This window comes from Emys orbicularis, chromosome 8, assembly GCF_028017835.1.
Source record: "Emys orbicularis isolate rEmyOrb1 chromosome 8, rEmyOrb1.hap1, whole genome shotgun sequence".
Classification (NCBI taxonomy): Eukaryota; Metazoa; Chordata; order Testudines; family Emydidae; genus Emys; species Emys orbicularis.
This window is the reverse complement of record NC_088690.1, coordinates 104,282,103-104,307,860: the sequence shown is the minus strand read 5'-3', so window position 1 is coordinate 104,307,860 and position 25,758 is coordinate 104,282,103. Positions and strand designations below refer to the sequence as shown.

General features: G+C 39.5%; 1 protein-coding gene across 1 annotated transcript in view; it reads right to left on the bottom strand.

Moving 5' to 3' along the window:
• SPOCK1 (SPARC (osteonectin), cwcv and kazal like domains proteoglycan 1) overlaps positions 1–25,758 on the bottom strand; it is a 507,458-nt gene that overhangs the window by 4,501 nt on the left and 477,199 nt on the right. The window contains exons 7-9 of the mRNA XM_065409410.1: positions 14,967–15,083; positions 6,566–6,787; positions 5,363–5,425 (exon numbers count right to left, since the gene is read on the bottom strand). Coding sequence (XP_065265482.1) covers positions 5,363–5,425; positions 6,566–6,787; positions 14,967–15,083 — 402 coding nt within the window. The remainder of the gene's footprint in view (positions 1–5,362; positions 5,426–6,565; positions 6,788–14,966; positions 15,084–25,758) is intronic.

Sequence of the window (25,758 nt, the reverse complement as noted above, 5' to 3'; positions counted from 1 at the left end):
AGATTTACTAGAAGTATTAAAGAATCACTAATGCTTGAGCTTTTCAGGGAGAGATAGTAGGATACTGAGGCCAAACAAAAAAATAGCTGAAGATTTGTCTCATAACAAAACCATTGCACATTAGCCTTTCAGAATGTGGTGCATTCTTGTTTCTTGAGACAAGAGAAGCCAGTACTATTTCTGCCACAACTTTCAACAGATATAATGCAAATGTGCTTCCATACAAAAATCCCACTTGTCCTTGGAGATCAGTTAGCTTCATTCCCAGGGGAGGTCTGTATAGACACTTTCCATTCTCTGCCGGTTGCTTCTGTTCCAGGCACAGAAAAACAACCTCTTATTGTCTTAAATGATTTTTGAGAAAGTATCTTTTCTCTTTGTCAAAGAGCCCAGTGATTTACTGGTCACACAATACTTACTTTTCTACTTCAGTGTATGGATCAGCTCTACAGATTGTTCATATATGTCAAAAAGGCTATTACTACTACATTTTCCATAGAAAAAATGAATGAGAAAACATTGCCCAAATGCTATGCAATTACTTATATAAAAGACATATAAATGGGAAGTTGGTCATATATACATTATGAATCTCTGAATTTACCATCTCATCCCACTGCAGATATTAAAGTGGATGTCTAATTTTTAAATGTCACAAATGTAGTTCTGAAACATGTGAACATTAACATGTTCTATATCTGACCTGATCTCAGAGAACATTTTCACACTTATTAACTTTGCTATTTCAAGCAAGCAGATGCAGTGGTCTTAGCAAGTTCATGTACCAGGACAATTGAAAGGAAGATGAAAGATTATGATCACCAGAGACACATCTTCTTTATTTACCCACAGTCCAATAATAGCGTGGACACGTTCAACCATACGGTTTTCCAAGTTCACTCACTGCTCAGTCACTTGTTTCAATATTGATCCAGAAGGACTTTCCATATTCATACTCATTTCCTTTCTTATTTAAAGACTAAGACATGCATTGGACTAGACAAACCTGAAGAAGATTACAGAGGATCAGATCCTCAGCAGGTGTAAACTGATATAGCTTCATCAGAGTCAATGAAACTATGTGATCCTTAACTGGTGTAAATTCATTGAATTCAATGAGTCTATAGCAATTTACACCAGCTAAGGATTTGGCTCCAAATAATGATTGGTGCATTATATATATATATAAAAATATTCTTGTGACTTTTTCTGAGAAACTCTAACATCTCCCCTGGCCTTTGAAATTCAGCATGTATCATTTGTGCAATGTTCACACAAATCTCTTTGTTGGCATAAGTGAGTGCAACTCAGTTGTTCTGAAAGGAGTCCCCACCTTTGGTGAATTTGGCGCTGTTTATCTAGGAGTTAAAAGGAAGACCAAGAACAATGCACAGAATAGGGGTGATTTCCCTGTGTGCTGTAATTTTGCATGTGCATTTAAATAGTGCCTTTGAATAGCTAGTTGTGGATGCAAATCAGGTAGCTAGAGGAGGAGCAAATACTCTGAGTTGGGGCTGCAACTCATCTTGCATACCATGGTCACTGCTCATATTTCCCAGCTGTCAGAGTAAGGACCACATTTTAATGCACTCTAACTTTTTCCTTAATTTATCAGATGTGGGAATAATCCACTGGGGACAAAGTGTCCCCAAGAGCTTACATTCCTATGAAACAAAAAATTCCTTTACAATATCATTTACAGCATTGACTAAAGGTGAGTCACACCACAAATCCTGAATGTCTGGAATTTAGATTTCACATTTAGGTGATTTAGATTTAGATCCACATTTGGGGGATAGTTTGATCCCAGGTTTTGCGATGGCCCATCATAGAGAGGGAAATGATCAGGGGCCAGAGCCACATTTCTGTTCTAATCCCCCTGCTTATATGGCCCCCATCACTGTAGGATCTGAGGGCCTTCCCCAGTGAGTGAGGGTCATATATGGGGTTTTGATTTAAAGGCATGTCTACACTACCAGTGCTACAGTGGCACAACTATGGCGTTGCCACTGTGCGACTGTAGCACCGTAGCGTAGATGTTTTCTTTGTTGACAGAACGGGTTTTTCCTTCAATGTAGGCAATCCACTTCTCTGCGCAGTGGTAGCTAGGTAGATGGAAGAATGCTACTGTTGACCTAGCCATGTCTACACTAGGTGCTACGTCAGCTTAACTACGGTGCTCAGAAATGTGAATTTTTCATACCTGGGAGTGACGTACTTAAGTTGATCTAATTTTAAGTGTAGACCAGGCCTAAGAGTTAATTAAACAGGCTGCCAATCGAGTGTTTCTTGATTTGGTGTTCAACATCCCTGTCCCTCTTGTTCTCTGTCCTCCTCTCTAACTGCTCCCTTTTGTCTCCTGTTCCCACACTGCTTCACATCTTCTTACTGCCTCTTATGCCTGGCTCAACCTCCCATTACCCAAGAGTCAACTGCTTCCTCTCTTCTGCGTCAAACCATCTTCTTTTGTGATGGCGGCTCTGGGTTTTCTTGCATTTCAACTATCATCCTGTGTCTGAGGAGCAGGGAGTGTTTTGTAAAACTCTGGGTATGCTTAAAGCACCCTAGAAATGATACACTCCTATCAATATAAAAACACTGCCGCAATCTTAACTACGGCGTTGCTACTGCTCCACCATAATGATAATGAATAATAATCAATGGCCATCTATTGTAGAATATATAGAAAACATTGGTTAGAGAGCTAGGCTGGGTTGTGGGAGGCCCAGGTTCATTTCCATTTCTGCCACAAACATCCAGTGTGACCCTAGGCAAGTCCCTTTGTGTTTCAATTTCCCATCTTTAAAATGAGGGTGATAGCACTGCTGAATCTCCAGGGGTGTTGTGAGGATAAATGATTGAAGACTGTGAGGTGCATAGATACAACAGCGATGGAGGCCAGACTAGTACCATATATAGAATTAACAGCAAAGCTGATACCTAAAGAAGAGCTGTGTAAGCTGCTCTCTCTCCCCAAGCTAATTTGGTCCAGTAAAAGATATTACCTCACCCACCTTGTCTATCTAATATCCTGGGACCAACAAGGCCACAAGAACACTGCATACAAACTGAAAGCTGGCAGGCAGGTCCCTGTATTAGCCATTATATCACAGGATCGATACAGGAAAAGACCCAATTTGAAGATACTGATGAAAGCAGAGGGTAGATACCTTAGTGATGTAGGAGAAGTGTGAACAGGCTAAACCAGTGGTTCTCAACCCGCTGCCCGATTGGCACACAGCTGCGGCCCATGTGACATCCTCAGGGCCATACAGGTAGTATATATATTGTGTGGATGCAGTCCACATAACACAGAGAGAGCTGCATATGTGGCCCACAACGGTAAATAGGTTGAGAACCATTGGGCTAAGCAGTTTTGCTCTTTGAAAGTAGTGTCTTTACATTTAATAGCCCCCTACGTAAATCTGGCAGGAAAAGATTAATGGGGCTGTTTACTTTTTAATTCAAACTGCTGGGATGATGGACTGCATTTGAAAGTCTCCAAATTCAACAATACAACATATTTAATCACAATGGCTTTGAAGTACTTTGTGGCAATTCTCAAACTCCTCATTTTTTCAACCAATACAAGTTTACAGAAATCTTCCTTATGCACAGTGTCCAGAATATAAATATTTCATTTTACATATCAGAGAAAGAGAATAATTAAAGAACAGTCCCTTTGCCGCTCATATCTTTTTTATCTTTATGGTTACTACAAGCAGCATTTTTGTCATGTGTATGTTTTGTTTTCCACCTGCATGATTTTGCAACTGAGACAAGAAAAAACCCCACATTGTTCTGCTCTGTCTAAATAGCAATGGGATCAGATAAGAGGCTCTCAGAAGGGTGTTATTATGCAGGAAGACTTTCAAGTTGCTAACTGAACCAGAGAGTTCCTCCTTTCTATATTTTCTTCTAGCCTGTAGAGAAAAGTATTACAGAAACCTACTGATTTGTTGAATTGAGCCAGTTTTTTTCCTTCCTTTTAAAAAATAAAATATTGTAGACTGACATAATTATTTGTGGTAAGAGAACATTTTATACCAGTGTTATTTTGTCATTTTACTCCAGCTATTGTGATCTGATACCACTGGCAAGAAAAGGAGGTTGTTTGTATGTTTGTATGTTCTAAGCACTGTGTGAATAGCCATTATTTTCCCCATGTGTTAGAACAAACCATTTTTCAGCCTAGCTGACATTTATTTCATACTGCACAAAATAAAGACCGAAGAAATGTAGGGCTGGATTTTCCATGTTGTCTAATGGACCTGGACACCCAATTCCCATTAGAAAATATTAGGAATTGGTCAATCCATTCTGTTAAGTGGCTTTGAAAATCTCACCCATAAAAGTCTCCATGAAAAAGAGAGAGAGAGAGAGAGCGCAACCACCTATGCAACAATCTGCAAACTGAACCATTTGCTGGCTATTCCACCTATCCTAGTGTTCCCTACAATTCTCAGGGATAATTCCAAAGTCTTTGGAAACGAAAATAAATTTACATTCGTTGCTAATCTGAATATTCATGAGTCAGAATAGGATATCAGACAGCTATGCACCTTACACTTAGTCGGCTTGTATGTTCTGTATTTTGCCCAATTAAAACTTGTTAAATATTTAATATGAATTGCTGATTATCAGGCAAATCTTGCAGTCCTTATATTTGCAATCTTCAGTCAAGTAAAACTCCCACTGATGTTTTGGGGCCAAATTCAGTCTTTTTACTCTAACTGCTGCCAATACCCACCCCGTGTGATTTGGCCCTATGTAAGTTAATAAATTGGAGATGCACTACAATAATGCCACATAGATTGCAGTCCACACAACACCTTGAGGTTTCACTGGTATGCAGTTATCAATTTAACAGTCTGACTTTTCAGCTTTTAAAAAAGACACTATATGTCCCATAGCTCAATATCACCAACAGGAAGTAGAAAAACAAAACATTTAAAAGTGCAGTTAGACAAAATTTTATTCCAACAAATGTATTTCTAAGCTTATAATTGGAAGAATCTGAACTCTCTTCATCTACGTACTCTGCTTTTTTTAACTAGTCACAGGAGATTTTAATTAAAAAATACTCTCTTTTGCATTTACATGCTCAGATACTATGGTGACAAGCATGTGTAAGAACCTATATAGAATAATATTCATGTTTTTGGTGAGGTGATATAAATTTGTTCTGAATTAGTTGCCATAAATGTATGTTGACATCTCATTATTGGTTTAATTTCATGAAACATCAGGCACAGGCTCAAAATATTAATTTCTAATTGAAAAACGATAACTGCACATAAAGTTACAATAATCACAGAGCTTTAATTAGTTATTGAAATGAGTGGCATGTAATCAAACTTACCCAACAGACTCTTCCCCCTACTTAGCTTTTGAATCCTGTTCATTTCATTCTGGCAAGGGAGACCTAAAATATAATGTATGAAAGTCAGTTTCCAGATGGTACGGGACAGACTCTCTAATGATTGGCTTCACTATTTACATGAAATGTAGTCTATTGTACACCTGGGAATGAAATAACCCCATATGCTGGTAATACACTGCAAAACAAATGTATGTCATTAGCTTTACTAATTAAAAAATTCAAAACACACTATACTTAATAATAGTGTTTTGGGGCCATTTGGGTTGTTAAACATTTTTTTCTTCTCCTTCATCAAACTGAAATAATGCCAGGCTTCTAATTTATGATTTGCTAATAGACTAATTTCCACATTAATAAGAACACTAGTTCATAAGCCTTTTATTAGCAATAGAACTAATTCCTGAATTGAAGTGCCAATAATTTGATTGCTTCTTTGTTTGTTTCACAGTGAAATACGTGTAATTGACAGTATTTGCCATTGCTACACAATGCCCTTTCTCACCAGGGATAAAGAAAAGGGCTTTTTATTTTTCAATGAAAAGGGCTTTTTATTTTTAAATGAAAAGGGCTATGAATTACCAATTCAAGATAAATGGCAGTGCAGTCAAAATGTAAGAAAGATGTTGAAACCTAGAAAATCCTAAAAAAACCACTACATATTTGTGAAAAAGAGAAACCAGAACGTATCAAGACAACTATAAGGTATTCAAATGTATAATTTATTTTCAAATATTAATCTGAATATGGTAACATTTAAACCAAAAGTTTTAAATTTGTCTGGCTAAAGTTAGGTACCTAATTCCATATTTAGGCACCTACACGTATAGCCTGAACTTCCCATGTGAGGAGCACGTACAATTCCCATTGACTTCAGTGGCAGCTGTAAGTTGCTCACCACTTATCTGGCCATTCTTATTTAGGTGTCTAAACATGATTCCCAAGTTTGTAAATGCTCCCTAACATCTCCTAACATCCTGTCCAATGCTCTGTCCACTGAATCATACTTTAAAGCCTCTTATCATCATCCCAGGACATATGGTGATGGCTGTTTTGCATAAATATTATTAACAACAACAATAATAGAAAAGATATTTTGTCAAATTACATTTTCCATACCATTATTTTAGCATCTATAGTAATTAATTATAGATCAGTTTTATGTTACATAATGGAATGACTTACCTCCTGGCTTCTGAAAGCAGTAGCACCATTCATTGTTAGAAAGCTTTCCGTCTTTGAAGGAGTCACATGAGTTGAAGAGGGGTTTAATGCACGGCTCATACTTATCGAGATAAATTGCATTGATCTCTGAGTGATCCAGCAGGAGGTCATAGTTCATATCCAGTTTGTTGAACATCCAGCCTAATGAATCCTTACAGATTGGTAGTATGCTGGTGTCAAACCCTATGAGAACATGGGCAAACAACGGTTGGTGAGTCACACTACACAGGCCTGACATGCATCATTGCTAAATTACGATGTTCTCTCTCTTGCATGTTCTTTCAACTGAAATATGGAGCGAACTTTGTTTCAGTTTAACCCTTCTCTGCCCAACCAGTAGGAAACTAGAACAATACTCTGATTCCAACTAAGAATGAATGAACTGGTTGAATCAAATCAAGCTCAAAACTAGATGTGATTCTGACCCAAACCCTGGATAAGAATGCCACTTACATTTTGGGGAGAAAAAGGGGGTTAGGGTCCACATCTGATTACTGCCACTCAAGCCCATCTTTACTCAAATATCAACCCTAACTTACTTTTTCTCTCTCCCCCCCCCCCATTTGCAAGTGTATTGGCTTGGTTCCAGGACGGATCAGAAACACAAACACTGTGTTTTCAAATTAGCTGAAAGCAGAAAGGAACAGAAATCTTGAGAGAGAGCCTATCCTTGTGAGATTACCAGCCCTGTTTCTTGCTGAATCCTTTATTGGTTGCTTCTCACCTTCTACATTAGCTCCAAGCTTCTTGCCCTCTCCTTTGAGACCCTGCACAACCTTGCCCCTGCCTGCAGCTCTGCTCTAATTTCCTTGTATTCCCTCTGCCTACATCCCCCACCCCCCCCACAACATTCATATTCTGCACTCCTCCCGACTGCCTTCTTTGCATCTTCATCTTTGCTGCTGTTCACACTTGACACTCAGTGCACCAAACAACCTCCTTTTCTTTGTTCTCACATCCCTTCTGAAAACTCATTTCTTTCCCCAATCCCCTCAGTGCTAACCCTACATTTCTGGCAGATCTGACCCCCCCAGTCTTGTAGTATATCTGACTCTGAATTCTTTATCTGATCTAGATTGTGAGCTTCTTGAGGTGGAGGTCATGTCCTCTGGGCTTGCACTACTCTGAATAACAGGACCGGCTCTAGGCACCAGCAAACCAAGCACGTGCTTGGGGTGGCACAATTCCAGGGGCGGCATTCCGGGAGGCTTTCCCCCCCCCCGCCTTCGGTAGTTGTGCTCTCGGAGGTTTTTTGGGTTTTTTTGTGCTTGGGGCGGCAAAAAACCTAGAGCCAGCCCTGCTGAATAATCACAGTGCTGGGGTTTGCTGAGACCACAAATGCACATGAATTGGGCATTTGCATTCATGTGTCACAGAAGCCCTCTGCATTCCAGCCTGGTTATATCTTTTGCAGCTGAAGAGGATTCTGCTTTCCCAACACTTCAGGGAACAGGATCCGTGTTCATTTAATATCCCACATCCTCTAAAGAATGCAGCCAGCAGGACTACCAGAGGAACGCCATTGCATTCATGTTCATATTTGCAACGCGTACACGTGCATTTCTGCAATCTCTATAAACACAGTTAGGGGCGCCGTTTCAGAAAAATTCTGGAGAGAGGGAAGGCAAAGTTCTGTCAGCATGCAGAACATTATGTGATTATATGATATCCTGTAAAGTTGGGGCGGGAAGGCAAAAGAAGGAGCATACAGACCTATGAAAAGTTTGGGGAAGGTTCAAATCAACATGTGTGTGGGGGGGACAATTGTGCCTCTTCCCCCATAGCAAATGATGCCCCTGAACACAGAGTTCTGGACTTGTTGGAGGAGGGTCACCCAAAAGAGAAGCTGGTATTTTTAAGTCCTCAGTAGTAGTTACTGTGCTTACATCTCCAACGCGTGGTACCCAAATGCTAACTAACCCCACAACACCTGCCTGCTTGCAGGAAAGTATCATTCACAATTTATAGCTGGGGAAACTGCCATTAAGAACCCCAGTTTTACAACGGCTCACAAAACATGCATATGCTAGTCAGGGTTTTGCACTCATGTAACCCTAATGAGTGGGACTGCTTCGGGCACCTTGCGCGCGCACACACACACACACACACACACACACACACACACACACACACACACACACACACACACACACACACACACACACAGTGTGTAAATGTGACCTGCCAAGCGCACACCGTGAATCAGGGCCCATGCTCAATCCGCTACACAACCTGCCTCTCTTGTGTTAGGCCAACATTCTTTTCACCGTACTGAGGAGATTTAGAGGAGGTTTAGTTTTAGGCTCATCTACTCTGAGTATCAAGTTTCATCTCCAAATGCTGCTTCTGAAAACTACCACTTAGAGTCTAACTGAAAGCCTAGAGTAGTGCTGCACTGTCTGCTATTTTAAGCGTTAAATTCAAGGAAGAGTAAAGTTTCACTCTGGAAACTGCATCCTTGAACTGCAGCTCTAGGTTGTCAGTGACATGGAGGAACAGGCAGAGGGGTTAAGTAATAGGGAAGTTTATGTCATTCATAACACACGTTTCTCTAACAAAGTAAGAGGATAACACCATTTCCTTGCGGCTAAAGACAACTTAGGCAGGGTAGAGAGATCATGCTGAACTTTTCATTACCCCATTTCCTGATAGCTGCTCCTGTGTTATCTGATTTGAGTTTGAGTACATCAAAAAGGAAAAGCTATACGTAATATACACAGATCTATCCAGCTCATCTTAGGCAAGTAGTGCCATTGGCTTCAGTCATTCTACTCATCTGAGGAAGGCAAGCAGGATTTGCTCAGTGTGCAAACATCAGCTGAGAGAACTTCTGTAAGAGGCCCAGACCCCTATAAAGGGGAGGGGAGAGCTATCCTACGGAGACCTGCCATTCTGCCAGAACCACCCTCAGGATGCAAGGTCAGGGGCAGCACAAAAGGCAGGGGGTGGAGCCTGTGGAGGTCAGAAATTCATGAGGAGGTGGTGTCGTTCCATGGTCCCTCTGAACCTCCCCCACCCCTCAGCAATGCCATCGTGGGAGGCCACACAACCGGTTGGCTTCCATTTGGCTGCCCCCTCCCTCTGTGGATGCACTCTATGGTGGGGTTCAAGTGCCACGCTGGGGGACTTGCTGCTGCTCAGATAGGTGATTACATGGTCTCTTGTGCGGACTGTGTGTTTCCCAGCCATTGCTCTCTCTGGCAGGCCACCTCCTAGTTGTGTGTGGCTCAGCTTGTGCACTCTGGCGGGGATGGAGGCAGCGCCATGGTGGGAGGAGAGGCTGGCACGGACTTGCCTTACCTCTTCACATGCTCCGTGATTTGTGTGCTGTTCCTATGGCTTTGCTCCCTTCCCTGATGTGTGGCCTTGTGTGTGTGTACAACATGCATTCAGGGACACAACAATGGAACCGTTGCAGGACTAAACTTTACAAGACAGTGATTCATATGGATAAGAAGCTGCTTTGTGACCCGTGGTCAGGGGCTGCATCAAAGAGGCCATTATGGAAGGTCACTTATGAAGATAGTTAATTATATTAGTTTAATACTTTTCAATTGTTGCTGTTTTAAATAAACCAGGGAGCTTTCATGACACGATCAGGCTTTTCAGGTTAAGGTTTATTATGAAGCCTCTCTATTAAGCAGTATGTAAGTATTCAGATATTACAGTGATGGATGGATATTACTAGTGAAAAGGTTACTATTAGGATGGCCTTTCAGCATGCAGATGAAAGTCAGACACAACATCAGTTTCTACCTGCACTTCAAATTGCCTCTTGATAAGTTTCTTCCAATAAATTACCTTTCTCCAGGTCAATATCAACAGTCAAAACCAAAAATGCTGAAACTCAAGCCCGCGTCCTCTCATGTTCAGGATTTAAAACCAAGCGGACTCTCAGTAAATAAAGCTGAATTCACAGTGCAAAGCTCAGAGGGGTAAACTCTCAGGGCACTGTATTGGAAATCGTTCACATAACTCCACTACTTTAATTGGAAGTCACTACTAGCATGTGCACCAAACCAGAGTTCACTTCCCCCATAGCAGGACTGCTGTAGACAATCGGCCTGAGCAACGATAAATGAAGTAATTGCATTTTTGGGGCCTAAAGCCTTATGATAACTCTGACAATGTACTGCATAAAATAAATACCGTTTACTGCATTTCTTAAGTGAATATAGTGCTGGTTTAACAAAAAATACAGCACAGGCAGCAGCAAGGCGAGTGTACCTCTTCATCCCACCCATCTGCCTCAACCCCGCCTTGCAATGACCACCACTAAGGGTGAGAGTATAGTGCAGGCTTCATGCTCATTCAGTTATTGGCTTCTCTGCAGAGATTGCTAACAAGGATCCCAATTAGTGTCAATGGTGGCAGAGGTTTTTCTGATTTGGACACCTGTTCACTAGGAGCTGGACTGAGACCATTACATTTTACATTCCATCTGACAACTGCTCGAAGTCCTAACAACTTCCATTCACTATGCATCTGGAAGGGATTCAAACTGGTGACCTACATGTGCAAAATTCCATGTCCCATTATTACCCCAAACCATCCATCTCCCCTGGATGCAAAAACGACATCAACAAAAAACCTTTATGTGAAATTCCTAATTAAAAATAATGACAGGTTTCAGAGTAGTCTCTAAGGTGCCACAAGTACTCCTGTTTAATTAAAAATAAATACACCTTCTGGCACATAACATTGCTTTTTTTGACTCTCCAAGAAGTGACTTACATGAGTTGAGTTTTAGTGACTTCATTAAATTATACAACAACTAAATTAACAGGAAAATAATTAGCCTCATTTCCATCATCACTAAAAATACAAAACAACACCTAGAAATATTTCTATGAGGCTTTTTTTACATTTCACACAGCTCCACCAAATGTAAAAGATAAACGTCCCAGACCAGCTGAGTAGATTTTAGAAACACAATAACATTATGGCCTAGCAACAGACTGAAGAGCAATTGGAATCTGATCCTAGCTAATTTGTTTTATTATTTCCTTATTTCAGTGCATGTTATTCATATTAGTATTATGTCCTGAGATGCTGTCAGTTAGAGAGAGGAAGACATAGTACCTGAACCAAGGTGCTTAATTTAAATCAGAAGGACAGATATTACATTGGCTGAAGGTCCAATTCTTGAAACAGTGCAAATTTCCCTCTTTTTTTTCCTTTTAAGAGAGGAAAAAATAGGAGTGATTTTTTTTTCACCTGGAGGTGAACTTAATACAGCCAAAGAGCTTATTTACACTCTCAGTAGCATCTTGAAAATTTAATGTAGCACAGAGAAATCTCCACTGGAACACCTTCTCTAGACCATGGAGGTGTCCAAGGCATCTTAGTTATCTCTTTCCACCATCTGCTCCTTTTTATTGCTACAGGGGCACCCCCAAAATGGATTACTTTGAGGATGCACGTGCCTCTTAAGGCTTCACAGGCATAACCAAACCAGCTCAATTTAATGAAGTGATCAGCCTGCCGAGGAGGGGAATACAAAGAGAGCAGTAAAAGGAAAGAGCTTTCTTGAACTCGGTTATACTTTTGGCCTTCACAACATCCCCTGGCAATGAGTTCCACAGGCTGACTGTGCTCTGTGTGAAGAAGTACTTCCTTATGTTTGTTTTAAACCTGCTGCCTATTCATTTCATTGGGTGACCCCTGGAGTAAATGACACTTCCTTATTTGCTTTCTCCACATCATTCATGATTTTATAGACCTCTGTCATATCCTCCTTTAATCGTCTGTCTTCCAAGCTGAACAGTCCCAGTCTTTTTAATCTCTCCTCATATGGAAGCCATTCCATATCCCTAATCATTTTTGTTGCTCTTTTTTGTACTTTTCCCAATTCTAATATATCTTTTTTGAGATGGGGTGACCAGAAGTGCATGGAGTATTTAAAGTGTGGGCGTACCATGGATTTATATAGTGACATTATGATATTTTCTGTCTTATTATCAATCCCTTTCCTAACAGTTCCTAACACTGTTAGCTTTTTTGACTGCCACTACAGATTGAGCGGATCTTTTCAGAGAACTATCCACAATGACTGCCAGATCTCTTTCTTGAGTAGTAATTTAGACCCCATCATTTTGTATGTATTATTGGGATTGTTGTTTACTGTGCATTACTTTGCACTTATCTACATTAAATTTCATCTGCCATTTTGTTGCCCAGTCACCCAGTTTTGTGAGATCCCTTTGTATCTTGTTGCTGTAACTCTTCACAGTCTGCCTCTCCCCTTGTGGGTTCCAGGACTAGCTGCTCTAAGAAGCAGTCATTAATGGTGCCTAGAAATTTTATCTCTGCATCCTGTCCTGAGGTGACGTGTTCCCAAGTTGATAGCCTCCATTATTATTAGGTTTTCTGTTTTTGTAGCCTCTCTAATCTCCCTGAGCATTTCATAATCACTGTCACTATCCTGGTCAGGTGGTCAGTAGTATATTCCTACTGCTATACTCTTATTATTCAAGCATGGAATTTCTGTTCATAGAGATTCTATGGAACTGGTTGATTCATTTAAGATTTTTACTGTATTTGACTCTATGCTTTCTTTCACTTACAGTGCCCCTCCCCCACCAGTGCAACCTACTCTGTTATTCCGATATGTATGTAACCTATATCTGTACTCTGTTATTACCATATCCCACTGATCATCATCATCACTCCACCCGATGCCTATTATATCAATATCTTCATTTAATACACTTATCTCAGTATTTAGACTTTTTGGATTTGTATACAATCAGTTGGTCTTTGCCCACTGGCTGATCTTCACAAGGAAACCAAAGGTCATCTGTATAAAGAATGTCTTTTCGCATCCCGATAAAGGAAGATTTAGCATTAGCAATCTGGTTCTGGACCCAAAGGGTTTCAGAGGAAAATGTGCTTAGAACTTTCTAAGGAAAAAATACCCTCAGGCCTGAAGCGAATTCATCTCCTGAAGCCATTCTTAGATTTGTATCCAGTTGCATCGCTTCACAATTATTTTGCTACATTTACATAATAAATGCATCATTTCAGAGTGCTGTTGAAGAAGTCAGTGTCTCAAAAATATTTTAAAACTATCGACTGTTTAAAATGAATGACTTCTTATATGTAACTGGAAATAAGTTGGAACTTTCTTAAACAAAAGATGTACGGAAAAGACAGTTGTCATGAGATCTTGTCTTTGTGTTTGGCCTTTATTGCATGATTTTTATATCAAGGTTTTACAAAATTTTGAGCAGTACATTGTGGGCTATATTGTGTCTCCATAGTAAGAGGCAGCACAAAGCTGTGCACCTCAGGAGCAGCAAAAGGGAAGCAATGGAGCTGGTATAGGCCAGCAGCGAATTACCACCCCTGGGGCACTGATTCAGCTCTGATCCATTCCATGCCCCTCCTCTAATATGAGCTCCGGGACTTCCAGTGTGTTGTAGCAGCGTCCAGGATGTTGTTATGCTGCAAACTGGTGTGCTGTACATAAACACCCTGGTTTGCAATGCAGTGACTTGCCATGTAGGCGAGTTCTTAGAGAGTTAGAACTATGTACCTTTCTTGCATGTATTTTAGAGGTTTACCCACAAAATGACATGCCTTAATAGAACATAAGCTCACTTCAACTTAGTCTTTCTTTGTAACCCCTGTGTGAGTCTTTTCCTCCCTACTGGGTAAATAACATCAAAATTAATCGTTTGAGTTACACCTATAGGGTGCTGTCTTTTTTTAAAAAATAGGGGTATCAAAAGCAGTAAGTGCTGAGAAGTGTTATTAGATACCTGGGATGCAGCACATGAATCTGAATGCCTCTTTTTTAGCACATACAATTCCAGCTTTTCTAACCTTTCTGCATCAACTAATCTGTCCAGGCCAGTGGCTATCCTTTGGACATTTTCTTCCCATTATCATTCCTGTTCCATAAGGCTAACTGGAAATAAGAAAATGAAGCCCCAGTGTAATTTTCTCTGTGTTGTACGTTTAATGCGTATATGTCACATATTTTGTTTGCCATTTTGCCCACAGCCATATAATGTGCTGGCAGGTTTGTGATTCTCTCTATTAGTATCCGAACCGTTTGTGGCCATAACAGCAGACCGATTGTCTAGTCCGAATTGTGTGTGTGTGTTTGTTTGGTACGTGTCTTACTGTCTTCTTTTAGGACAGTTTCGGGTTGAGAGGGCACTTGTAACTCCCATAGAAATCAATGGGAGCTGTATATTCTCAGTATCTCTTAGGATCAGGTCTGTTATATGGCGCAGATATTAGTATACTTGCCCAGGGACACTATAGTGATGTACTAGGGATTGTATTGACTGTTCTGCCCTTTAAATGTGTGTGAACTTGTCTAGAACTTAATTTTTATAAAGAGTTTTCTTACTGCCTTGTGCTGTGTCCGAACTTGTTGGTTTAATGACACGATTTGCATCCTCATGAAGAGCACCGAACCAATCTTTTAGTCGGGAAGCAAGACTTCTCAGTTCCTTGTCTGTGCAAGCTGTCAAAACAACAAAGGAACAAATTAAATTGCAAAGATCATGCAAGTTAACTTTTTTCTGGATCTTCTACTAGAACTTAATCGTTTTTTGTTACTCATAGCATAGTCCTGGCCTAACAGCTTAGAAGTAAAAGACCGACAAAGGGTAGGGGAAAGCAATACAACATATAAGGAAATATAAATCACAATGAAAGGATTTTCTTATTACTATATTCAAGTATCTCCTTAGAGGTCGATGTGATTTGTGATTTAAACTCCAACCCACACACCCATCTCTGCAGTTTCTCGCTTAGAAATAGGTGAGTAGTTAAGGTAAGGGCTGTCACTTTATAGAACTTCAGAGAGGGAACATCAGTCAAACAGGAAAAAAAAAACACCTAGAAATTTTATTAGAATAGGACACTGGGAATAATTTATAACCCACATTTGGGTTAGTTTAAGGCTATTGTTAATGCCATAGGAACTCTGTTTCTTAAAGAAAGCTGTCATGTTCTTTCAATTCTACTGCAAATGAGGCTTTGCCATCTCTAAAGGTTGTCACAATTCCTTTTTGTTGGCCAGATAAAAGCATCTATTGCTTGCTCCCCTTATGAATTTTTACTGAGAAACATCTAATTTTTCCATAAATTTCTACCAAGAGATTAACGCCCAGCAGAAGCCAATATTTATTAGAAAAAAGGCTACATTAGACACCATCTGTCAGAATGAATATTCCTGCTTCTGCATTATCTTTAGTGCTTGAATTCACAGATTTAAACCATTTTATCTTTCTTGCCATGAACTCATTCTAAATTTTAATAACAGTTTTTTAGAATACAAAACATGGTTCTGTGCAATAGAGTCAGACATCCCTCACGAAGTAACCCACAATATATCTTCTCCAATTCACAGAACATTGTAATACTCCTCCCACTAACTTACTCGAGAACAAGTCCCCCTGCTTGCCTTCTCAAGTTAAACTCATTGCTCTTATGATTGCAATGAATGAATCTATTATGAGTAGCACTAATATGTATGGGTTTGCCATTTTTTCTGCTTTCTAACTGCTCCCCACTCTGTTTCTGGAGGTAGCCTGCTCCTAATTTTCAAGCGAGACACTATAGCTTTTTTGTGAATGTAATTTTTTTATTCATTTCCCCCCTCAAGCTTAAGGAAAAGTCCGTCTGCACTTGCCAAGTTGGAAAAAAAAAATTGTTCCGCCATTTCTACATTCTTGGCAAAAGGTGAAAGTTTAATTTTTTTTTTATTCTGGGCAGAGGGAAGATGATTTTTTCCCCACTCCTCCATAACTCAGAAACGGTCTGATGGACTTTCTTTACTCTCCTGTTAAAGAGAGTAACAATCACTGCCTCCACGCTGAGGCTAAATCCAAGGAAGGAAAGGTTAAGCCCCAAAGAAGACGTTTTGAGAAAGTAATGGGTATGTAAAAACAAGGGTTTATAGAGGAAGGCAATGCAGTATTAACTATAATGTAGCTCTTATTACTGTACAAGCTTATATTTTATTTATCACCCTTTTATTTATCACATCCCTATATTTATACTATTATGTCTTTGCAAGTAACGGCAGAAGTCCTTGACTAATGAGATGTGAGGCCAACTATGGAGATCTTCCAATAAAGGACCAAACTACTCAAGGTAAATGGGACTTCCCACACTGCCATCCATTTTGCACACTGTATATGTTGCTTGTGAAAGGTGTTGGTTTGTTGATCCAGCTTGGGAGTGAAGTCCCCTACCATAGAAGAGTCACAGCACAGGCAATAGCAGAGCAAGCTACACCAATGAAATGTCACCTTGACACAGTGTTCACGTCTGACCAAAACGGCCACCTCTAGGATTGAGAGGGTAGGGAAAAGCTAATTTAACAGGTAATGAGAGTTCAGAAACTGTCCAACCCTAGAGAGATGTGCATAACTTGGTCCCTGACTCAGTGAGCTACTCCCTGTCAAGGACAAAGACATTCTGTGAGCTTAGGCTTAGCTTCCTGGGAATGCTTTCATTAGGAACAGGGGTTCTCCCCTGACTAGAACTGGCTGGATCACAGCAGATCTGCAGAACCCATAGATGCTGCATGAGTTATGCTGTCAGGGGATCCTTGCAGGCTGGTTTCCCCATTAGTTCCTTAATGGCATTTCCAAACTGTGGTTGGGAAAAGTGGGTAAGTTGATGCTAAAAGGATCAGTATTCACCAACCCATAAAAATCCTACAAGTTTCTAGGAGAAAAGATGCTAGAATCATACTCGTCTACTTAACTCTGCCCCAGCCTGTTCCCTACCCACTTGCAGTTCTTATATCCCTTGGAGCACCAATGGGGATGTTTCGATGGAATACAGGGAGGATGTAGCTGCATTCACCCTTCAGTGTGTCTCAGGCCAATATCCATCAGATCTCAGTTTGCTCTACCTATGAAGGAGGCAATGTGACTGTCAGTTTTTGTCTGGGTATCATTATGGTACCACAGGAACAAGAGGACTGTAAAGATAAACATGTCATTTCTTTTTCATTACTGATGGTGGGAACCTATCTTGATCACCAGTTTTTGCAGAGGAGTCTACTCATTCCATATTGGCTTTCAAAATTAAAAATTAACAACACCTTTTTCTTTCTGAACAAGCATTCACCCTCTACAGTCACTCACTCACGGCAATTTCATTTGCAAAGTCAATTTTGAAGACAAATTATTAGAAATCAAGTGCAGCAGGGAAGAATAGTTAGTGATGTTTTAATTAAGTAGAACAGCTGGGCAGGTCATTTATATTTTTAGAATATTTCCCATAGTCTATTCCATTCTAAACTCCATATATAAATACTGCTTTGACTACTGATTATATTAGGAAAAAAATTCAGTAGTCTAGAAAGAAGTAATCTATCCCCATGGCACAAACCTGAAGTTGATGAAACATTTATTTAGGAACCTCATTTCTAAGAAGCCTAGGATTGAACTCTAGACTACTGAGTAAATATCACTATGCCTCCTTGACATCTTCAGTGCTTGCTGCATAGGTAGAAAGAGCTTCACGGACTTTAATTCAATAAGTCAAAGAAAATATCCTGTAGTGATATTTTACTTACTCAGATTTACGTACTTTCAACTACAAAGACAACTACACACAGAGAAATATACGGTAAGTCAAGTGGACTCAGGGCTGTTGTATTAAGTCAGCTGTCAGACTCTGGGTACAATCCCAAAGGGTGCTGAGTCTCAGATGGGAGTTAATGGTGGACAACACTTCCCAGGAAGAACTCAGTACTGTGCAGAATTGGGTCCTAATTATATTAGCTTTAATGGAAAAAAAAACCCCATTTCTAACCAAATCAGTTCATGTCATCTGAATGCATGTTTTTAAAAGGCACTAGGAGATAGCAGCGAATACCCAAAATGAACAGACCAGAACTAGAGTAATAAGTGAGCCCTGGTCTACACCACAGAGTTAGGCTGATGCAAGGCAGCTTATGTCGACCTAACTATGTGTCTACACTAAAATTTTGCTCCCACTGATGTAACTCACCCACTACACTGACTTTGACTCTACTATGGAGGTGGAGTTATTTCAATGTAGTTAGATCGACGCAGTGTCAGTGTAGACACGGAGTTGTTTACATTGACTGTTGCTGGCTTTCAGAAGCCATCCCACAATGCTCCACACTAACAGGACGTGCACTGCTATTACAAGAAGCGAAGTGTAGACATGCACAAGTGACGCTGACGTGAGTTAGGTCAACTTAATTTTAAGTGTAGACATGCCCTGAGATTGGGAACCACTTATCCAAATAGTTCCTCCACTCAAACATTTGGGGTTTGGATAACATGCCCTTTAGATCTAAGCCTCTTTTTTGCAAAATCAAAATCATTCTCAGATTTGCTCATTTCTAAAGTGAATGCTGCTAAGAATTTTAAGGGCCAGATTTTGCTTTTTGATGCACAAAGTCCCACTTACTTCAATACGCTGGTGTTATGCAGATGTCATAACCAGTTTGCTAAACCAGTCTGGAAATATCCTGTTGCTGCTCAAACATATACACAAAGATCCCTATCCTGCCCATATCATTCAATGGCATGGATCAGTGTTCACATCGCACTCCCTGTCAATACCTGGCCCGGGATGGGGAAGCTAATGATCCAATCAGCGGACCAAATTCGGTGACGAATCCTGTTCACGTGCCATCTGAGGCATGATGTGCATACACTAATACAAATGGCAAAACACTGGGAGCAGAAGCAGGCCCTTAGTTTGAACTGTGATATAGCAAACCTGAGGGCACAGCAAACCTTGAAATCAATCTGTACCTTGCAGGGTTGGACTCCGGAGGATGCATCCTCTACACTTCACTGACAACCCTGCTATATGCTGCAAAATGCTATAACCTTTGCTACTTTATTTTGGTATCCAGCATAAGGCAAGAGTCAGCATGACTTGACAGAAAACCCAGCATAGGAGTTTTTAGACATGAAATTTGGCCTTATGTGACATTTTGCATATATGTCCTGATATTTTGTGACTTTTTTGGATACATTGTTCAGGGACGATCCATCATGGAATACGATGAAAAGCTTCTCAATGGGGATTACAGTCTTTCTGCAGAAGAATAATCCTTCATCATGTCGATAAAATATAAAACCAAGGACCTGACAATATGTGGTCATTCAAGAATCCTTGGCATTTTTCATAAATCTACAGATGTTAAGCCCAGCGCCATGGCCAAATTTCAACTCAAATAATTTCATTCTACCTCTCCAAATTTTTCCTGCACTTTCAATAAGACATTGTATTCTTTTCCATTTCCTGTGTTAAATTGTTTTGTGATGTTACTGTGCGCTATTCAAAAGCTGTTTGCATTTCACCCCAATGCAGCTGCATTTCAGGGGTGGAAATAATGAACCCACACCAACATTTTCAAAAGCAATTAGTGATTTTGGATGCCTCTTTTTTTGGGAGTATTGCCTGAGACGCCTTACCAAGGCCTGATTTGCAGATGGTGGGAGCTCAGCACTTTCAGAAAAACAGGCCCATTCATCGTGTTCTCAGTGAGGCACCTAAATCACTAGGTACATTTATTTATTTGTGGTAGCACCTACTCTGTGTTAGGCACTTTCAAAACATTTAAGAAGGACAGTCCCTGCTCTGAGGTATTCCCAATTTAAGGAAAATCTTGGCCCCTGCGTATACATTTGTCTATCAGTTTCATTTATAAAACACTTTAGGATCCTTCTGAATGAAAGATACTCTGCAAATTATATTATTATTATTATTAAAAAGGGGTTTCAGGTAACATTACCTAGATGTTGAGATGGATTAAGGCTGTATGTGTATAGATGAACCAATGGTTCCAGGTTGTTATTTGAAGATATGTAGGGTTCAAACAACATGAGTGCCAAAATGGATGGGACCATTTATCATACAGGGCTTGGATGGGCACCAATATGAGGGAAGTAGTCCTTTCATTGCCAGATCTGCGGCAGCTAAAATGTGAACAAAACTAGACAACATATGGTATAAAACCTGCTGTCCTAAGAACGAACACACACACACAGATTTTTCTCTGGTGTACATTTTCTTCAAAAAGAGATGGATTTCATTTGAAATAATTTCCTACATATTTTGAAAAGTCAACAATGGAAGTCCCTAGTCCTACTGTCCTTAACCACAGGACTTCTCTGAGAGTTTTGCCTGAGTACATATGCCAGGATCAGGCCCAATCAATTATATTAGATTAATCATTGCACTTTTTATCTGCAAAGCACTTTAAAAACATTAACTTTTAACACTCAAGTTACTCTTAGAGGTAGATCTATACAATTATCCCCATTTTTTACAGACTGGGAAATTGAGACTCAGTGGTTAAGGGCCAGATTCTGTCACCTTTACTCACCTTAAGTAGTATCTGACTAAATAGTGGGACCACTTGCTGAGTAAGGATGGCAGAAAGTGGTCACCTTAGGGGCTTGCCCCGGCCAGTCAGTGTAAGAAGCAGGAGTAGAATGAAGCCATTCTGGGATCCAAATGTTATGCCCAGATCAATAAACCAAACACTGCTCAACGTCACTATGTAAACAATTTAAGAGCAACCTGTATATTTATTCCGAAATGTAAAACAATTTACATAAGAGTTTGGCATTGTTTTATTGCTAACAAACAGAAAGCATTGTTTTGAAATACCTATTCCCCCAAACAGAAATAATTAATCCAGCCTAATGTGAAACCATTAGCATCTTGTAACTCAGCTGTGCTCAGATTTTCATAGCAGCACTTCCATTAGAGAGTTTTTCAACTCCATGGTCACTAATCTATACAATGGGGGTGAAGATGAACAGCCTAGCAATTTACTTTTATTCTTTCAGTTTGGGATATTCAGGAGCAAGTCAATGCTGAAATTTGAACTGACCTCTATGGAAGCAAAGGTAGGCCAACACTGAGCACTTTTTATATTCCATTCTTAAAGTAAATCTTTCACCATATGATTATAAAAATTATCCCAACTTAACAAAGCAACTAATATGAAATTAATAACTAACAAAACAATACTTCTACTAAGTCATACTCCAAGCAAAACCTAATACAATAGTACATTCCATTGTTTTAACATTTCCAGGATGAGAACATTACTCTGATTCAAAGTTCCGATTTTACCAGGCAATATTAGTCATCTATACTGCTTAGAAAACTCCTGCAGTGATATTAAGCAGTGATTTCATAGTTGGCAAATTACATAGCTCAAGCTCATAAAATGTGGGCATAATCTGATTTATAAAATATGACTTTCCATAAGTAGCATTAATCTATATGGCATGCCTTAGCTTTTTTAAAATACATTTTTACTACTTGGCTAAAACTGACTTTGGAAAATCTGATCAGATGGAAAGATACTGTTGCCTTATGACACTAAATACAAATCTTGGGCAAAGATTCTGGAGCAAATTCTTTATTCTCTGAATATCTAAGAAAACTCAGCATGTGCAAGCATTCCCTGAAAGCTACTCTAGTTTCAGCTGTCTGTGCACTACAGGGGTGCAGTGAGAACAGCAGAGACAGAGAAGGGAGGAATGAAAAGGAAGTGCTCTAAGAATCATTTAGGTTATAACACTACAGTGGTTGAATCCAGGTAGAAAAAGCAAGGTGAAGGAAACATCATAAAGTACAAGCAACACAAACAACAAAACAACAACTGTAGCAAACAAGAATCTTTGGGATTTTTGTTAGTTTACTTTTCCATGTTCTTTACATCACAGCTAAATATCAGTTTAATTTTTTTACATTATCTTTCTTACCTTGGTCTTCTCTATCACCATACAATATATTTGGTATCATGACAATTGTATTTATTACCCCTCTTTATACCACTAACTAAATACAGTGTTACAGATAATATGAGCTGGTGAGGTGGACAAAGATCTGCAGTGTATAATGAAGGGAGTATATAATGACTGGGGACCAGGCAAAGGAACTTAATATGTTTTATTCTGAACCACTTCTAATTTTTATTATTCTATGGTATGTGTGATCTCACAAAGTTTTAAACTGATGTAATCCCTGCTCCCAAAACTTTACATTCTTTTAATATGTGACAAGGAACAATGAGGGAATAAAATCAGACACCTTAGCTTTTTGGGGGGTGGGAGGTTAGGTGAGGTGAATGACAAGATACAAAGAAAACAAATATAATGTGCAATGCATATAATAAACAGCAATGCGGCACAGCAATTTAGCATGTTTGTGAGAATGGTCACACATCCTGAAATGTTATTCATTTTTCATTACTCTCCTGCTTAAAATTTTTTAGACATCCAATCATGAAGCAGAACCAATACCATGTGACCTAGGTGACAACTAAACAGGTAGAAGCACCAGTACCATGTACTTAGGTGACAAACCACACAATACGAACAACAAAAGGTGAATATTCCAATTAGAACAATTCTTAAACAACACCTAGTCTGGAAATGATTCATCTAAACTATTCAGCAAGTAGCTACAAACATGTTAAAAGAAAACTGGGCATGGTTTGTGAATGATTCACAAAGCAAAAAAGGAACTATATATGTATAGTGTACATATATGAAACATTATACACAATCAACAGTTCAATCATTTGTACTGGAAACATTAAGGACAATGCTGTACAGTTTTGATTAAAATGTGATATAAATCCATACATAGCTGTCCATGATTTGTACCTTTATTCATACTTGTACTTAGAAATATGACATCTGACAAACAAACACAACTGTCTCCTTTTTGTGTTCCTATAGACTACCTAAAATGATAATCAGGCACTGTCTAAGTAAATCATTCAAAATGGTAAAATGCATACATTTAGATATATTATAATAGCACACTATTAAAAAGGGTGATATCAGTATTCTCTCCTATTGTGTGGGACACAACATTATTCTTATCTTTTATATTAAACGGTAATTTTAATATGATTAATCTTCATATGAAAAGAAAATGCTGCTATTTTTACGCTGTCCCTGACAAACATGTTATCGCTACATGTTATCTCCTCTCGATATGTCAAACACTTTTACTACTCTACTATAACTGCTTGTTATGACTGGCTCTAAAAGAAAAGTAAAAAGCCCCAACTATTACTATTTTATTTTAGCTTTGCCTAACTTTGTAGCTTTCCCCCCACTTTAGAGTATGGTTCTGCTCTCAGATGTGCAGCGCATAGCATATTGTGACATCATTCACTGTACATATCTCCAAGTGCAACAGCTGATTTCAAAAAGTGCACACAGATACCCACCTTGGTATCTGAGCAAAGAACCAATCAATTCCCATGCCAAGTGGCTTATCTCTACTTTCTGGGAAGGAAAGTTTTGTCCTCCAGCATGTACCAAACACCACCAGCAAAATGCTCAGGATCTTAGGTCATAGTGCTGCAATTCAGTGAGCAGCTTCTTTACGGTGTCTTACAGGGGTATTTTCTAGAGTTATGTGAGATATTTATGTCAAACCTTAAACCCACTGGAACCCAGCCCTCTGTTTGAGTTTCAAGGTGTTCTCAAAACTGGGAAGCTGGTGATCACCCAGCCAAACTAAAACTTCTATCTCATAGAATATCAGAGTTAGAAGGGACCTCAGGAGGTCATCTGGTCCAACCCCCTGCTCAAAGCAGGACCAATCCCCAGACAGATTTTTACCCCAGTTCCCTAAATGGCCTCCTCAAGGATTGAACTCACAACCCTGGATTTAACAGGCCAATGCTCAAACCACTGAGCTATCTCTCCCTAGAATGTCCTAGGACACCCTTTATAAGGCCAGAGGGCAGATTCCTGGGACTTTCTGGAGGGAAGAGGTGGCTGAGGGGTTAAAAAGGGATTAGTTGTGGGGGGTTCCTCTCGTCAGCTTTCTTTTACCAAACACAATGCATCTACAAACCCAACTGCAAGTTCGGATCAGGAACCAAACACTGCAGAGTTTGTACAGCCCTATTATTTTCCTGTCCATCTGTGTGCATTCCTCCCTCCTCTCACTATTAGCATTGTTGGAAATTACTAGAACTGTTTGGGAATTTTCCATCCACGTGATTTTTTGATGGAAAACACACTTTCTGCAGAATCAAAATTTTCCATAGAAAAAATTCAGTTGTGTCAAAGTTTTTCAGTTTTTCATTGAGACAATTTAAATATGATATTTGTGTTTCAGATCAAAATCTAAATATTTTAGTTTGTTGAACTGAACTGAAAGTTAGCTTCCAGACAGCTCAACATTAAATTGCATTTGGAGAGGGTACTGAGTGCCTCATGGGAGCTGTAGTTCAGGTGCTCCATGCCATCATTCTCTCCTATGGGCCAGCCTCCTTGGTCAGACTACATCTCCCATGATGCATCACAGTATCCTCTCTGAGTGACCCGTGTGATTTATCACGGGAGTCACATGAGTACTCTGTGTCATGGGGCATGCAGTACCGCCAGGGTGCCCATCCAGTGGGGGAAGATTGAGGGGACTGAGGCACCCAAACTACAACTCCCATGAAGCACTTCACTCAATTGGCAGATGCAATTTAATATTGAACTGACTCAAAATAAAACATTTCAATTTGGGAATGTCAAAACCCTTCAACATTTCTGAATCTAAGTTTTTCAGAACTTTTTGTTCTAGGAAAAATTTGATATGGCAACTTTATCTTGATTTTGGACAAAAACAAATGTTACAATATCAGAATTTCCTGCAGGATGGAAATTCCAATTTTTGCTCAACTGCAGAAATTACACATATGCACTAACAAGGTAATTATCTTCAAAACTACCCAGCCTTTGTTGGCTGGGATACTGTGAAGCCTCAGTGTATTTATGACACAAATGTCCCAATTATCCATAGGATTTACCCCTGACATTTCCCTAAAACAGCAGGAAGCTTTTTTATAAGTATAAAAAAGAATTGTTAGGGTTGTAATTTTCATGAAGAATAAAGGGTTCATACTCCATTACTTTGGAAAGGAAAGGTTTTTGTCCCATTCCAAATATGCTTTCTGAGCCAATAAATAAAGTTTTATTTAAAATCCCACCTGTGACCCTCCCAACATTTCATGTCAAAGTTGTACCCAGATATATTTGTCACACAGAAATCTCTGGATTCTGTGGCTATCCTTTCATAGAGATGACACCTATCTTGATAACCACCTCTGATCCTTCTGTCACTTATTATTCCCAGTCCCATAAATAAAG